The sequence below is a fragment of the Platalea leucorodia genome (assembly GCF_965183815.1).
Source record: "Platalea leucorodia genome assembly, chromosome: 1".
NCBI lineage: Eukaryota > Metazoa > Chordata > Aves > Pelecaniformes > Threskiornithidae > Platalea > Platalea leucorodia.
The window spans coordinates 85,704,923-85,721,749 of record NC_138823.1 but is presented as its reverse complement, the minus strand read 5'-3'; the positions used below and the strand labels follow the sequence as shown (position 1 = coordinate 85,721,749).

General features: G+C 37.7%; 1 protein-coding gene across 2 annotated transcripts in view; it reads left to right on the top strand.

The window, feature by feature from the left end:
- The window catches only part of CDH12 (cadherin 12), a gene marked incomplete at both ends in the record, with an annotated part of 167,766 nt that overhangs the window by 86,805 nt on the left and 64,134 nt on the right, over positions 1–16,827 (top strand). The window contains 2 exons of one of the 2 annotated variants that reach the window (XM_082310083.1): positions 6,153–6,272; positions 11,996–12,163. In XM_082310083.1, coding sequence (XP_082166209.1) covers positions 6,153–6,272; positions 11,996–12,163 — 288 coding nt within the window. The remainder of the gene's footprint in view (positions 1–6,152; positions 6,273–11,995; positions 12,164–16,827) is intronic. The other variant, XM_082310084.1, reaches the window with a different exon arrangement.

The window sequence follows — 16,827 nt, the reverse complement described above, 5'->3', positions numbered from 1 at the left end:
TAATAAGGTTGAATTACCTGGAGCATGTACCTAAGAATATCTAAACTAATATTTTTAGACTGCTAAGAATTGGTCTGTGCAGGGATCGTCAGGCACCTAAGTCGATGGCAGAATTTTCAGGCATGCTGATGGCCGCTGTCTGCTTCCTTGACTCTGAAACGTCACATTTTTGCATGAGAACTTAGACATAGATATGGATTCAGCTCTAGTGTTTTACATGCCTACCTGTGCATCACTGGCACGTGCAGACCAGTGCTACCAAGCTCCCTGTACCCAGCCCCTGGCTGCAAAGTGAGCTGCAGGTGCTTGGCCTGAGTGTAGACGCCTACATGGTAGAAGTCTAATAATAGGTGACATGAACTCCACTCTAAGTATCACCATGAAAACACTCATTCTGCCTCACACTCTTTCAGCAAATCTTTGTTTTGGTAAATAATTTCTGGTTTGGAGGAAGCTGCTGCTGGTGGTATATAGCAGAGGCCACTTGCTGGTCATAGTGGTTTTGAAAAGAAAGGGAAATGGTAACTGCTTTGTAAAAAGGATATGGATTGGTTTTAAGCTGCTGTTGCTAGGGCTTAGGAAACAAATGATGAAATAGGGGGTGAGCTCCAAAATCCATTCTCAGCCACAGTAGCTTTGCTTTGAATATGCAAAAACAGATAAACATGTTTACTGCTGTATCTGTTGTTTCAGTCTCCTGAGACCCTGTATGGGTTAAATTTATGAAAAATGACCAACTTTGCTTATTAAAAATCCCCCCCACTAACACATTCAATACCTCACATACCAACATCTTAAACATATGTGATTACTTACATCATAACAAGAAAAAATAATGTTGCTTGAATATCTTAATTGAGCATTTCTTACCTAAACCTGTTGGAACTTAAGAGAAGCTGATGAATATAGAGAGTCAGTAGTTCTTGATTTGTGTTAATTTAGTATACTTTGTAAAGTTTCTCTTATTCTGAAGTGTTACCAATCCATGAATTCAGTTGTGAATCATAGAATGGTTTGGGTTGGAAGGGATGTTAAAGATCATCTAGTTCCAACACCCCTGCCATGGGCAGGGACACCTTCCACTAGACCAGGTTGCTCAAAGCCCCATCCAACCTGGCCTTGAACATTTCCAGGAATGGGGCATCCACAACTTCTCTGGGCAACCTGTTCTAGTGTCTCACCACCCTCACAGTAAAGAATTTCTTACTTCTATCTAATCTAAATCTACCCTCTGTCAGTTTAAAACCATTACCCCTTGTCCTATCGCTACACTCCCTGATAAAGAGGCCCTCCCCATCTTTCCTGTAGGCCCCCTTTACGTACTGGAAGGTCACTCTAAGGTCACTCTGGAACCTTCTCTTCTCTGGGCTAAACAACCCCAACTATCTCAGCCTGTCTTAATATGGGAGGTGCTCCAGCTCCCTGATCATGTTTGTGGCCCTGCTCTGGACCTGCTCCAACAGGTCCATGTCTTTCTTATGCTGGGGGCCCCAGAGCTGAACACAGTACTCCACGTGGGCTCTCATGAGAGTGGAGTACAGGGGAAGAATCACCTCCTTTGACCTGCTAGCCACACTTCTTTTGATGCAGCCCAGGATGCAATTGACTCTCTGGGCTGTGAGCGCACATTGCCAGCTCATATTCAGTTTTTCATCCACCAATACCTCAAAGTCCTTCTCCTCAGGGCTGCTCTCAATCCACTCATTACCCAGCCTGTATCTATATTTGGGATTGCCCTGACCCAGGTGCAGGATCTTGCACTTAGCCTTGTTGAACCTCATGAGATTTGAATGGGCTCACCTCTCAAGCCTGTCCAGGTCCCTCTGGATGGCATCCCTTTCCAGTAGAGTATCAACCACGCCACGCAGCTTGGTGTCATCCATAGACTTGCTGAGGGTGCACTCAATCCCCCTGTCCATGTCCCTGACAAAGATGTTAAATAATACTGGTCCCAATACAGACCCCTGAGGGCACCACTCGTCACTGGTCTCCACCAGGACATTGACTGCAACTACTTTAGTGTGACCATCCAGCCAATTCCTTATCCACCGAGTGGGCCATGTCAAATCCATGTCTCTGCATTTTAGAGATAAGGATGTTTTGTGGGACAGTATCAAAATCAATTACAATTGTTGGATTTGGGATGTTTTTTTCTGTTTTATTTCACCTGGAGGAAATACATTTATGAATTCCACTAATTCAGTGTCATACTGATATATCTTATTCATTGCATATGACTTTTTGTTGTGGGTTATCTTTTATTGCAGATCTGAATAGAACTTAAAAACTGTACCATGTGCACAAAAAGGCAGGCATAATGAGATAAAATATAAATAGTTTTTTATCTATTAAATATGGATCATCTTTCCTTCTTGATCTCTTTTATAATAATAATGAAATGTCATTTAACCATAAGGAGACAAAATCACATTTATTCTAAGTATGGATTTGATAGAGTAAAATAGTAAATAAATGAGTTGGTATTTTATCTATGATTATACAAATAAATGAATAAATCACACTGTTCATATGAAGGTAAAAAGTTCTTAAAGTTTTCCATAAGACTGCAGCATTTTTTGCACAAAGTTTACCAGAGCTAGGTCTGCCTTCTGAATATGACCTAGCATAGCAAACTAACATAGCAAACTAGCATATCTTACAGTCCTCTTCAAAGTACACTGTAATTATTTTTTCCTGAACTGAGCTTCTAAGGATTAAAGGAAAAGCTCTGATAGTGATAAATACAGGTGCAGAATTGTAACTGAAATGGATAGAAAATAAACATTACTATTTAACTAACAGCTTAAGTACTTAAGAGGAGCAATGCTTTCTTTTTAAATAATTTCCTTAAAATCGAATCACATTTATGATTTATTTTATCTCATCGTAGCTTCAATGTATCAGTTAATATTGATTTCAAATCTCAAGATCAGTACAATATTAGGCTTAAGAATTCTTTTTTAAAAGAGTGGGCATATAGACTTATGTGTTGTTTTCAATTTGCAAGTGAGATGCAGTGAAGCAAAATTCATAAAGATTATATATTCTGAAGTCCAAAAGTGCTGCAAAAGTATTGATTAGGTAACATGAGATTTTCCTCACTGCCTGACTTTAGGAGCCTTTTAACTGTCTACATTTGTTGTCCAAAGTTAGTCGATGTGAACACCCATAGTAAAATAAGTTTTTCGCCCTCTTGAGGTGATGGCCAGTGCTCTGTGTGACAGGTCTGCTGTTTCTATCAGATAGATAGACTCAAGTGTAGGAGCGATCTTCATTATGGTGTTTGCAAGTTCTCTGTTGATAACCTGTGAGAAGGCAGGTGGTGTGGCTAGCCTTCCAGAAACATCAGATTTTTAAATCCTGACCTTTGGTAGGTCTTCTCAGTGCTCAGCACTTCAGAAAATATGTGCACATACAAAGAAACTTTACTTTCTGCTCTTGCATTTGTAAATCATGGTCTGCCTGTCCTGCCCTCTTATGGAGAATGTTGCTCCCTTCAAGGTGCAAAGCAAAGGTCTGAGTAACATGATGACAAAATTTTGTCAATTCATATTCAGAAGACAAACTATAATCAGCTCCCTGAAGTAGCAACCAGTGTGGCATCAGAAACATGAGTCCTGCCCCAAGGGAAGACTTGGGAATGTGTAACAGCGTTGCCTTTTTTGGCAGAAGTGCAGGCTATTGTCTTAAACCAGTACTGAAGCAACACGCTTGTCAGCCAGAGTGCTCAGTCACCCAGTTCCAGCTCAGACCTCAGCATCTCAGAATCTTCAGAGGGAAGCAAAACTCACCAGCCTAAGGTCAGAACACAGTGAAAGACTGAACATTTTGGTAGGGAGGAAAGAAGGCGGCAACTATGTTAAAAGCTAACATTTCTTTTCAGTGGAAAAAGTAGACTGAATTTTTTAGGTTGGAAAGATAGTAAGATACTGTAGCAATGAAGGCAGACAGTTGTGTGTATACCAGGAAGGGAATTTGTACTGTACAGTGAGTGACCATGACATGTTTTGTCAGTGTAGTTGCTCCAGAAGGAACAGATCTCCCTTTTTCTTCCACAACAGTAAGGGTCCAAAGGTGGCACGTACAGTGAACTTCTGTTTTTTAAGGGAAGAGGAGAAAAAATTTGAAAGCTACAATTTCCTTCTCCATCTCGGTCACTGGAGTAGAACTAAGTTATTGCTATGGCTCCCTGAATTTCTGGAGCAGAAGATAGGGCTGAAAGTGGGAGATCCTATTACAAAGATACTCCTTATGGCTGGGAACAGAAGAAAGCCATTAAATGCTGAACAGGTATTAGATTGCTTCTGTCTGTCATTCCAGTAGGAAAATGTATTCCTCCAGCTGGGCTTGTCTAAGCTATTTAATGTATAGTCGGTTATGGTTATGTGTTATGTAAAGAAAGGTGCAAGAGTTTAGGTAGGTACTGCTTCCACAATTGTTATACTGAACCTGGACTTTGGTCTTCTCTAACAGGTATCATTCCTCACCTTTCACATCCAGAAAATCAAGAGAGTAACCTCAGGCTTTTAGTTAACTGAATCCATCTCAATAGTTTATTTTCATTCACTTATTCATTGCTAATCTTTTATTTCTTTTAGAAGTTGATTTTAATGAAACTTGCCCTCAGCTTAAAAACATGATCAACCTATTGACTTTAAAAAGTGATTGTTAGTCAAATAACATATATCTGTGTCTTCTTCAGGAGATAGAAAGAATATCTCTTGGAATACCTTTTCATTCTCTATTGTTTGATAAACAATTGTAACAGGAGCAGTCTTGTATGACCAGCCATCATGCAGCAAGTATTTTTACAATGTTAATTCCAAACCCTTCAGCACCACTGTCAGTCCTCATAGGGAGAGATGGGGGGATGGTGGGGACTGAAAAAAAATCCTCCAAACAGCTACCTTTGCAATGAGTTACTTTCCTGTCTAAGTCGTAGGACCTTTCACGTGGACCATCTCTCAGTGAGGCACTCCCAGAAATAAACTTCGACAAGTCCATTCATTAAGGTTAATTTTAGATTGTGAACATCCTTTGAAACTTGCCAGTTTTCATTACAGAAAAGTAGCAGTCTTGAAGCACTTGCAGTAGATATTCTTGAAAAAATGTCAGATGACCTCCAAATGCAGAACATTTCGTAAAACAAAAACAGGGGGATAACCCTCCTCCCTGTGCTGTTTCTCATATAGGCTCACTGACTCCAAATCAACATTGCAAATCCCAACACTCATTTGCACAGAAGATCATAGGAAACTATTAACTCTTCAAAGCTGATGGGAAAGCCTAAATATGTGGCCATTTGTTTTGCTGAAGACTATAGTTTGAACACTATTTTCATTATGGGGCAGTGGGGAAATGCAGGTAAATTGCTTAGTGACCATCAGGAGGAACAAGACATTTCTGCAAGACTATTGCCATTTACAGTGAGTTTTCTGTCTTCTTGTGCATTTCTTTTGCTCCATGGCATGGGTCCCCTTTAAGTCAGAATATAAAGCAAACTGCACTAGGTCTGGTCTATAACCATGGCTGAAAACAGAATATCAAGGGGAGGTTCTTCCTCCATGGTACTTTTGTTTCCTACTGCACTGTATTGGAAAGGGAAGAAGACTCAAGTCTGGATTTTGAAGACAACTGGCTGAACGAAACACCTAATTTCATTCTACAATGGGAATGTGAATTCCATCTTTAGAAGACTGCAGTATAGTTTTTTAAGGTACTTAGAGATTGGTTCACTGGGAGATTCAGGAGCTGCTTGACCAAACACTTGTTTTGAAGGCAACTCACATATTTTACTTCCACAGTTGTCAACCTTTTCACAAAACTATAGGACATACTCCTTTTTCAAAATCCAGTATTGCACTTCCCCAGGCCTCCATCCTGTATGTGTGGGGTAAAAAGTTTTTGTAAATAATGCATGCATCATAAACTGTTTATAAATATCTTCTGACGGTGGGCTGCTTCCCATTATGCCTCAGCTCTTACCTAGATGATTGCTAGCAGGGAGCTGAAGAATTGACTGTTTTATTCTCACCTTGTTTCCAGTAGAACAAGAATTACAACAGAATCCACTATCAACAGGACTAATGTGTCTGAAATATGCCTGATCACTGCTCTATACTGAAAATGTGACTACCTGTGTTTCTTTGCAGGTGCATATGTGCTTCAAGTAAAGGCGACAGATGCTGATGATCCCACTTATGGAAACAGTGCTAGAGTGGTTTACAGCATTCTTCAGGGGCAACCATATTTCTCCATTGATCCGAAGACGGGTAAATAGTTTATCCGCAACAGCGGAAGATTTAAACTTTGGATTTTGATTCATGTGGGCAGTATCAATGAATAAATATGGACTGGGCTGATATGGCCAAAAGCCAGTAGAGTAACTTTGCACATGATTCAGTTTTGAGTATTGACTAGTTTTTGAATGAATTACAATCTGTTGTAGAAACAAAAGAAACATGCTCCTCCAGTCAGTCCCGGAATATCTAAAATATGTATACATTGAACAATTTTTTTTTTTTTTTCATGTTTTACAATTTCTCTATAGCTAAAGCTTTATCTGTTTACATGCTTTCTATTTTTTGTTTTTTCCTGATGATTCAGTTTCATATCTTGGGTCTACATTCTTTTTTCTCAACATTTTTACTTGCTGAACTTATGGTCAGAACTTCTCTAGCAATGATTGTTTTGCTATATAGAACTAATTTGATACTGTGGAACAGCTAATCATCTCCTGCCTTCCTCTTTTCCTGGGGCATAGTGTGTTCGTCTGGGGTTACTGGATGTGTGAGCAGAAAAGCATAATATGTTTAAAGAGACTGAAGTATTTGGGAGGTTGGTAGACATGTTAATTAGGTATCTTGTCCTATATTTCTAAATGTCATTCTTATTTCTATATTTAGCAATTCAGTTAAGCAGACAATAACCTACATGGTGAATGCCATGCATTGTGTCATCCTGAATGTTACAGGTAGAGTTGTCCATATGCCCCTTTCAGCAAATAGTTTTTCCTTCCAGTGAAGCTGTACTTGAAAGTCAGACTGTGCGTTAAAGAGCCTTTATCCCGGATCAATCATTAGTTTGGTGGTGAGAGCCTCATAGGGCTGTTAGTGCACTATCTCCAATGGGCACATTCCTTTGTCACATGCTCCGCTGAGCAGGCGATGTATTGCAATTTGCAGTGAGCAACTTTACTTTTCAAATTCAAATGGGACTTCTTCAAGTGGCTGGGGAGAAAAAAGTATTTACCTTTATACTTTTTTTTTTTATTATTATTATTATTTCAGTCTTGTAGAGAATGAGGAGGAATTCAATGGCAAGAAAAAGCTTTACTGAAGCTACGATTTGAGTTCTAGTACAAGTTTCCCAAGAAAATATTAATAGTTATTAGTACTTGAAGAACAAATTTTTTTCCCATGGCACTTTGAATTGCTGTGTGATATGCGCTCATCTATTACTCAGTAGTGAGTATTGAGTGGACCATAGGTGATGGCCTGCATGCTGCTAACCCTGGAAAATAATACAAACCAGTGTTTCCACATCTGTCTATTAATATCTTTAATGAGTTACTCAGGTGGACCTTGGTGGTAAAAGAATGGACACAGCTGTAAAGGAAGATTCATGAAACAGCTAGCCCAGCATAGCTTAAAATCCTATACCAGAAAAAAGCATATAGATTCATGCTTCTCTGAGCAACAATAATGGACTGTAACCTGTCTTACATGAGAAAGGTCACAATATGAGAGTTACCTGTGGGTCTAACGATGACTGTAGAGACAAACAGTATGTGAATAATAATGCACAGGATGCTGCTTAATGATTTTCTCTAAAATCCAGGTCTTGGGCAGGACTACAGATCTTCTGGCATATCCAGTTCTTTATTTTATAACTAAGGAGATGATAGAGTAGTTTTTCACTGAAGAGTTTTACCACCAGACACATCTTGAGTGTTTTTGACAGGAAAGGGGAAGAAAGCCATTTGGGTACAAAATGACAGACAAACTCAGAACTGTTGGCAGATGGATAAGCATTTTTTGGATTGCTGTTTTTGGCTTTTTTGGCCATCTCTTGCATTCTAGTGACAATTTTGAGACACTCCCTTGTAGTTATTTTAAGAACTTAAGAACATCCATACTAGGCCAGACCAAAAGTCCATGCTGCCCTGTATCATGTTTCCAGAAGTGATGGCCTGCTCAGCTCTGGTGAAGGATAAAAGAAGTGTTTAGTGATGCACCCCCTGAATACTCTTCTAGTCTTCAACAACTGTTTCTTACAAACTTCCTGAGCAATGAGCAGTGTTCATGTAACTAAAATTCTGAAAGAATTTCGCCACCATAACTTGTCCACTTCCCAGCAGAGTTGACTTGTCCAGAAGCACAGTATCTGCACACCCAGTGACTAGAAATTCCACAGCAAAAGTTTTTTTGGGTGAAGAACCAGCTCCTCTTGCTTCTTTGATATGCAATGCCTCTTAACTTATTTCATACCTTACATTTACATCGCATGAGACAGTGAACAGTTAATTCCTATTTATTAGTTCCCCATGACCTTATAGACCCATATTCTCCCTCAGTTGCCTCTTTTCTAAATTGAAGACTTCTTTAAAGAGAAGCCATTCCATAGCACTGATCATCCTTCTCCTCCTTCTCAGGATGAGAAAGTGCACACAGTATTCAAGAAGGCAGCTCATATGGATGTATAAAATTATTTAATCATAACACTTCTTTATTCCTTTCCAAACAGTTCCAAACATTCTGTTTACGTTTTAGCTTCTGCCACACAAAAGCTGATATGTTTGTGGAAATTTGTATTACTACCTCAAGATCCCATCGCAAAGCGGTAATGATGAAACGACTGAGCTTAACTTTATATGTGAAATAAGGATTGTGTTTGCCATGCACATGATTTTACACATACTCTTTTTTCAAATCATTCCTGAAAGGTGAAAAACATTTACTCTGATATGAGTCTAGTACACTTAAATAGTTTTTAACCCTTATGGGTTGAATGTCACAGCTGCCCCTTTACTCCTCTTCTTTACTGACCTAATTTTTTGCAGTGCTTTGCTGGAGGTAAGCAAACTATGTGGAAACAGGAGAGTTAGCCTTTATTGCTCTTGCAGGAAGGTTAAATGCATTACAGTCCCTGCTGGAAAGCAGTTGTTGGACTGGCACATTTTAAGACCTCAGATCTTATATGTGGGGGTTACTTTTTGATGCTATGAAATTACTCTTCTGATTTTAATGTGAATTTTCTTTAACATAGAGCACTTGAGAAAGATAACATCCCTTATCGTTTCTACGTACATTCTGTTCTGTTACTAAAATGCCCTTTTGACAAACTTCTTTCTACCCAATTTTCTGATGTGTTTATGATGTCAATATTCTTATTTATGGCTAGATGTCTCCAATTTTTTCTTAGACTCGATATTCTAGTCCGTATTCTGATGTCAGTTATATTCTTGAAATGCAAATTGGTGTCAGCAGGAGTATTGATGTTAATATTTATTCAGAAGATTTTTCACAGCACCTGGATTTTCTCTTCCACATAAGTGGATCATCTCCTGTTGAATTATGGCTCAATAACTTTGCAGAGTATATCTTCTGGTCCAGGTCCCATACATACTATTTTCAATTTTCAGTAGCCTCATTGAGACCATACTTTTCTGCACATTTGGTATTGACAGTTGCAAAGAAAAAAAAATCAAAGTTCTGGAGCTGAACAATCTTTATTGTAAAATCTTAAGTCAGAAGGATTTAAAAATGCTCAGACCACCTTTACATGCACAGAAGTCCTCTACATCATAATAAGCGTTTGATTTAAAGTTTGGATATTCTTTGTGGAGCTGAAGCTGGAATATGAAAATTTGTAGTTCTTTCTTTCCCATGGATTTTTACCTCCATTTTATTTTTCTATTTTGATGGTTAGATTACTTTACATCACCTTTATCCTGTCCATATGAACTGATGATTTTGGTAGAAATAGTGTTTTTCAGGGTTTTTTTCTATGCTTTTGAAATAGAGTAGGTAGAAAAGGGAAAATTGTCTATGAACTGCTAGACATGAAAATTATTCTCATTGATTTTTTTTTGCTGGAGACAAAGGTTTTTTACAGAAAAATATATAGAATGCCCTTATACTTCCAAATAGGAATAAACAGTGGGTGACTGGGAACTTTACTACAGGAGTGATAGCCAATTCTTCATTTTCTGAAGACCATCTGGAATATATCTAACTGAGAAAGCCACTCAATTGTACCTAAAAGAGGTATAACAATGAGATAAACTGCATCTCCTGCTCACAACCTACTATCTGCCCATTTTCAGTTTTTTCTACTTATTGTTATCTTGTTTTGCTAGTATAACAAGGGAAGTCTTCTCATAGCTCTTTTCTCCCCAAAATAAGCATACCAAGGATATTGTAAAATACTGTGGAACATATAGTTTCCAAATGCAAAAATACGGATTAAGAGCTTCAAGAGGAAACCTATTAATGTTCATCTTGTTTACTAAAAGATTTTTTTTCATGAATACCACATGAATAGGAACAAATTTTTACAGTTTTACAATTCAAGATTTCTGTCTGGAAAAAAACAAAACATTGAACAATGATTGTTTCCAAAAACTCAAAAGGATAGTGTTGCAGTATCTAAATGTTCTTAAATATTTGCTAGTCATATTCCAGAGCTATGCAGTACACTATATGCCATGCTGCGGTAGAAAATAGTTATTATTAATGTTGTCATTATCATCATCAGTTTTACAAGTGGAGAGAAAGGAAATTGTTATACAATTCAATTCAACAGGAATTTTTAATAGGTTCCAGAAATAGCAGATTTAGGTCAAAGTTATTTCTAGACTCTGAACAAGTACAGTAAGATAACAGTTCCTATTCCTACTTCTTAACACAGCAGCGGTTAGTTGCTATAAAGATAAGAATGACCCTTAAAGTTTGTTTCTTATCATTCCAGACCCATTATAAGACCAAGGGAAAAAGACTACTTTTAAACCCAAATGGTTTAGTACTAGAAAACAATATTTTATAAAACAATAATAGCTTATAGGAGAAGCATGCTTCCAATTGGTTTATTTTTCAGTTGTGCATGCTACCTGCACCAATCTGCACCTAACCATTTTCTGAAAACTATTGCTGAATATATAGTATTTTGCAATGTAATATGCACTTGTAAAATGTTAACAAATGCATTTTCTCCTATACATTTTGTTTCAAGCGAAAGGCTTGAGTGCCCAAAACCTTATAGCTTTTTACAACCTCATCAGCTAATCCTATGATCAGTAGTACCTCTCTCTCTCTCCAAGTCTTCCTTTTATCATATATATTCTTAGCATATCAGAAGGGACATTATGGCATACCTATTTAGACGTCAGCTATCCAAAATCACTGACGATTAAGAGTCATTTGAGTAATGTCTTACCATGATATTTTAATTACATTTCTTTAAGGAAACTTCTAAAGTTTTCACTGCATTTATGTACTATATCAAGAAAACTCTCAAGTAAAGGAAAGTCTTCTAATAAAGACCTCCTTTTATACAAAAAGAATATTGTCTTGGCCTATAGTAGCTTAACTGTGACAGCAAGTGACTGACTGGAAACAATTGAGGATGCAGTCTCTGAAATGCATTGCCACCTCTTCCTACATTGCCCTACTCTGCACAATGCAGTGTTCTTCAGTCCTGATGTGGCAAACCTGTGCTCACGCCATTCACATCCCTAGTGAAAATGCACCATTCCCTTTCAGCCGTTCATATACTGATTGAAAAGACACAGCAGTCATTTTGAATGGATGAATAGCTGATGAGCACACTTTTGAAAATCCCGAGTGATTTGCATGTTTCTGTGTGAACTCCTCTCTTATCAGTCCTTTAGGAAGAGTTCCATTCCTGGTCCAAGAGATCCAGTATTAAAATGTAATAGCAGACAATCACAGCCCTTTGTTTACTTGTTCTTTCTCTTTCCCATTTCTTCTCATAGGTGTAATAAGAACAGCTTTGCCAAATATGGACAGAGAAGTGAAAGAACAATATCAAGTTCTAATCCAAGCCAAGGACATGGGCGGACAGCTGGGAGGACTAGCTGGTACTACCACTGTAAACATCACTCTCACGGATGTCAATGACAACCCACCCAGATTTCCTAAGAGTATGTTGTATTCCAAATGCACTAATTTTCAAACAAGCATGGCTGAAAGTATTGATGTGAAAAATCGTTTAGATAAAGAATTGAGATTCAGGAAGAAAAACAGTATATTATGAAAAAAATTAGAATATACTGTTGTTTTTTTAAATAATATAAAGCTCAATTTGAAAGTATGACTTTTGAATGTTTAAGTGGAAATATATCATCATTCCAAAGGACCAGCCTGAGCCTGAGAGTTCATTTCATTTACACTTTAAGAAATATTTGGAAAATACTATTTTGTCAAGGGAAACTGGATGATCCCCTTCAAATGACAGAAGGTTATAACCTGAGACTTCCAGGTGCCAAAGACAAAGCTGGCTCATGCTAAATATTGCTGTTATGATAATCAGGAACATATTTTTTAACACATCTTGGCCCAGAAGATTATATCTGTCCTTGAAAACACTTAGAGCCTCAAAATAGTGGTCATCCACTGACAATTTATAACATTTCATATCAATTAGTTTAAATGAGGCTTTTCAGAAGTATGCTAATTTAAAGTGTTTCATAGTCTGTGTATGATTAGCAGGATTGTCACTTACTGCTCTCCTCAAATTTACTGAAGTTTTGTATGTTCCATACCTTTGAAATGCAGACACTAATCAAGCGTAAAACTTAATAACTATGACGAAAGAATTAGCTGTTAAATGTTGTTAATAAGGCAAATTCATATTAGAACATTCATGTGATCATGGCAGCTTTTTACTTTGTATCTCTTTTCTTGCACATGAATTGTAATCCCACTTTATGTATTATAAATGCTCCTTAGGTACTAAACCACACCTGAAACTTCACAGTTTTCTCTCATATAAAAATTATTCTTCTTCTTTTCCTCAGTATGAAAATATACTGCCTTGCTGCAGGCATGTAAGAATGACCATGTTAAGACAAAGATCCATCTGGCCCTGCCTTCTGTCTCTTACACTGACATCCAGAGGGTATATATAAGAACAGGCCAAACAATACTCCAGAACATTTCCTCAGTTTCTAATGATTATTAGCCCAGACGGTGTCTTTCTATTTAACAACCCTCAATGGATTTTTCTTACAGCAATTTGCCCCATTGCTTTGAAACGTATGTAAAATTTCAGAGTTTGCAACATCCTGTGTTAGTGAGGTGCACAGATTAATCATATCGCACAGCAAACAGCTACCCCTCATTTGTTTTGAATCCATCCCTACATATTTACCTGCATATTGACCTCTTTAAAGAATTCAGAAAGTGTTCCAAAATATGACCTTTATTTAGAAAAGCTGTGTTGAATTTCTTTCAGCATGGGATATTCTCCATGAGTCCATTAATCCAGCTCCTACGGTTTTGCCCTGTGCATGTCAGTCATATCCAACCTTAGCTCCCCTGAACTCCCTGGAAATCTTTGGGGAAAAAAATCAGTGTTATATTAGCACCTCCAAGCCTTCCTGTGCCACAGTGGTTTGAAGCAAAATATTACACATCGTAATAGTTCACTTATTTCATCCTTCAGGCTCTTGGGCATGCAACAGCTAATCCCAATGATTTGTTACTGTGGTGTCTGTTCGTTCCACCACTGCTTATATAGCTGATTTAACCTTCTCACGAGCCCCCCATAAAGAAAGGTTCCAGGATAGACAAATTCCCCAGCTGTTCTACGCTGAACACAAAGAAACAAAAATGTATTAAAAGTTTTACATTTGTGATCTTATCTTCTCTGAGCATTTCTGTATCTCAGTTTTGGGTTGTCTTTACACAGTTCCTCTCAGGCTTTTTCCTCTACATGTCTTTAAAAGACAATTATTATTAGCTTGTTTGCCAGAGATTTATTCAAACTCAGTTTTTGTTACCTTTATCGTGGTTTTATAGATAAAGCAGATTTATGGTTCTTTGTATTGTCCTCCCTGAGACACAAATTCATTTTTTTGAAAGATGTGTTCTTGCTTTTATTAGCTATGTTGTTTACCCTTACTGACTTGCTTTTTAATGGGTGCTGTGCATTTGCTGTGCGTCTTCAAAATGGTGTCCCTGGATAGCATCCACACCACCCACAGTGATTTAACTGTCTCAGCTATCCCATTCAGATTTTTTATAGCAATATCCCTCAGTTTTATTTATTTCCACTTTTTTTTTTTTTATTTAGCTGAGTACAACCATCATGTAATTTTGTCTCTTATTGCTCCTGTACAGATATTGCATTTAAACTCCTTATAGTTGCTGTAAAATTTAGAAGAACTAAAGAACTTTTCCTGACTAGCTAGTGTTAATAATGTTCTTTTCTTTAAGTGTTATTTCACTTAGAGCTTCCCTTAACAACATCATTATTCCTCCACTGATAAGGTCTACTTTGCCTTTCCTGTGTATTTTGCTCCTTGGCACTGCACTGCCTGACTGATTTTCTTCTTTCCCGCAGATTTTGAACATGCCTATTATGCTGATATTGTTGTTTAGCATTAGGCATTAAAGCTACCCATACTAGTTCCCATTTTAACCCTTGACTTTATATTATGGCTTGCTTTCTCCTCTTTATTGGACCCTAGTTTGATTCTGTGTGATTTACCATTTCCGCATTTCCTACTGGACTACTGTCACTTTTTGTAGTATTCTTCAGTGAAGAATGCAGAATTCTGGTGACTGCACCCTTTATTTGAACTGTGTACTTTCGTATTTTTTGAATTGTGTGCTTTCTAACACCTGCAAATTTTCCTGAACTTTTCAGCTAGAATCACAATGGTCATAGGAAAGTTTTTAAACTTTCTGAAGTCTGTTTTTCCTATGGACAAAATGAATTTTGCATCTTCTCTCTGGGCACCCATTCTTTAGCAAGTGCCTCTACTTTCCAATAATGTGAATCCCTTCTCCTTACACCTTTTTCTCAGCCAGGCATTTAAAGCTTTGCCTTCCCATCTTTCTCTCCCCGATTGTGCATAGTGAGACAATTTCAGACAACGCTACTATGAATGTCCTTAACTTCAGCTTTTGCTTGCCAGCCTAAATTTCACCCCTAAGACCTCCGTCCAATCTTACCTTATTTTGTCAGAGCTCACATGAACTGCAGCCACTGGCGCCTCCTTGTGTTTCCTGACATCCTGTCAAAACGCGTGTGAGATGCTCCAAGTCTGGTCAACAAGCAAATCATACCAGAGGGTCTCTTTGAACCAACATTCCCACTGTCTGCATCCTCAATTCTTTGTAAAGTGCCCACCACTGCAGTCTTTTCCTTCCTTTCAGCTGGAACCGCTGCTGCTGGAAGGGTACCACAGGTGCAAGAGGAAATAATGTGACTGCTCGGAAAGTGAAAAACTCAGGGCATTGGCAAAGTTCCTTGGGCCCAATGCTCTTTCCCGTGTCTGATTTTCAGTTGTATATTTTACTCTCTTTGCTATTAGGGACCTTAGTAATTTTCTGTTTTATTGTATGCCTTCATCTACTATGGTGTCGCAAAAAATATTCAAGTCTCACCTAATGTCAGACAGTTTTCATGACACACAGAAATCAGGGAATATATCATCCTCTTTGAAGAAGATATAGCCTTGAGGACTGATTTAATGCATGCACTGTAGTTATGATGTCTTTGCCCAATTGTTGCTATGAAGGAGCAAAAAAAAATCACAAGAGATCAACCTTGTCCTGTGCTTTGCATGCTAATAGGGTTGAAAACCTTTTCTTTCTATTTTATCAAATGTCACAGAAGCCGAATTATAGGAGTGACTCTCAACAAAACAGAAGAGAATAATATTGGAGGTTCGTGTTGATATTGAAAATAATAAACTTTTAGCATGGCTTACAGGACAAAATGTCAGTATGTGGACTCCAGTGTATTGGAACAAGCTTGATCAAGGCAGGCAGTTACCTGAAACATTCTTTTCTTTTGGGATGTGTTACAGGCAACATATTTATATTCTCATAAACTAAGGACTTCTGCTTAATCAAAATAGTAAACACAAAAATCCTGATTAATGGGTATTTACTTAACCAGTCCCACTTGCTTAACCGGTATGTGAGGTGATGTCTAGTGTTCCTGAAATTCACAAGCCTAATTACAGCTAAACAAAAATAATTGATAGAAAAAAAAAAGTTGAGTATGAATTTTATTTCTAATATAATAACTCTATTTTTCAGTTTTACTCTTTGAAAATGTTGCAGTGATTCAGAGTAACTACCTGCCAGGAAATGGAGTCTGTGATTTGCTTGTCTACCATAGCTAAAAGGATACTTGTGCAGAATATTAGTTTATGTAAAATAAGCCTTCAAAATCAGGTCCAGGTGGGTCCCAAGTTGAGGTCTGGCAAGACCCAAAGAACCCTCACTGTTGCTGGGAGTTTAGAGCTCCAGTATCACATTATTTTTCATTGGTCAACAAAGCCAGGAAGTCCAAGTATAGACTGAGAAAAGGGACTGAAGGTCCTTTAACACTAACTGCTGCAGGGTAAATGTTTTTACATCACATAATCAGGACGACAGTTTCCCAAAGGGCTTCTACCAAAGATGCCATGCTATAGATTACCCTATCAAATAAGAAGATATTAATTATCACAGAATAAAGTTTAAATTTATTTTCTGGACTCAGTTAAGCTGAAAAAAAAATATATTTCACAGTAGAAGTGGGAGAACATATATTATTAATACTTGGAAGAAGCTACATTGATAAATA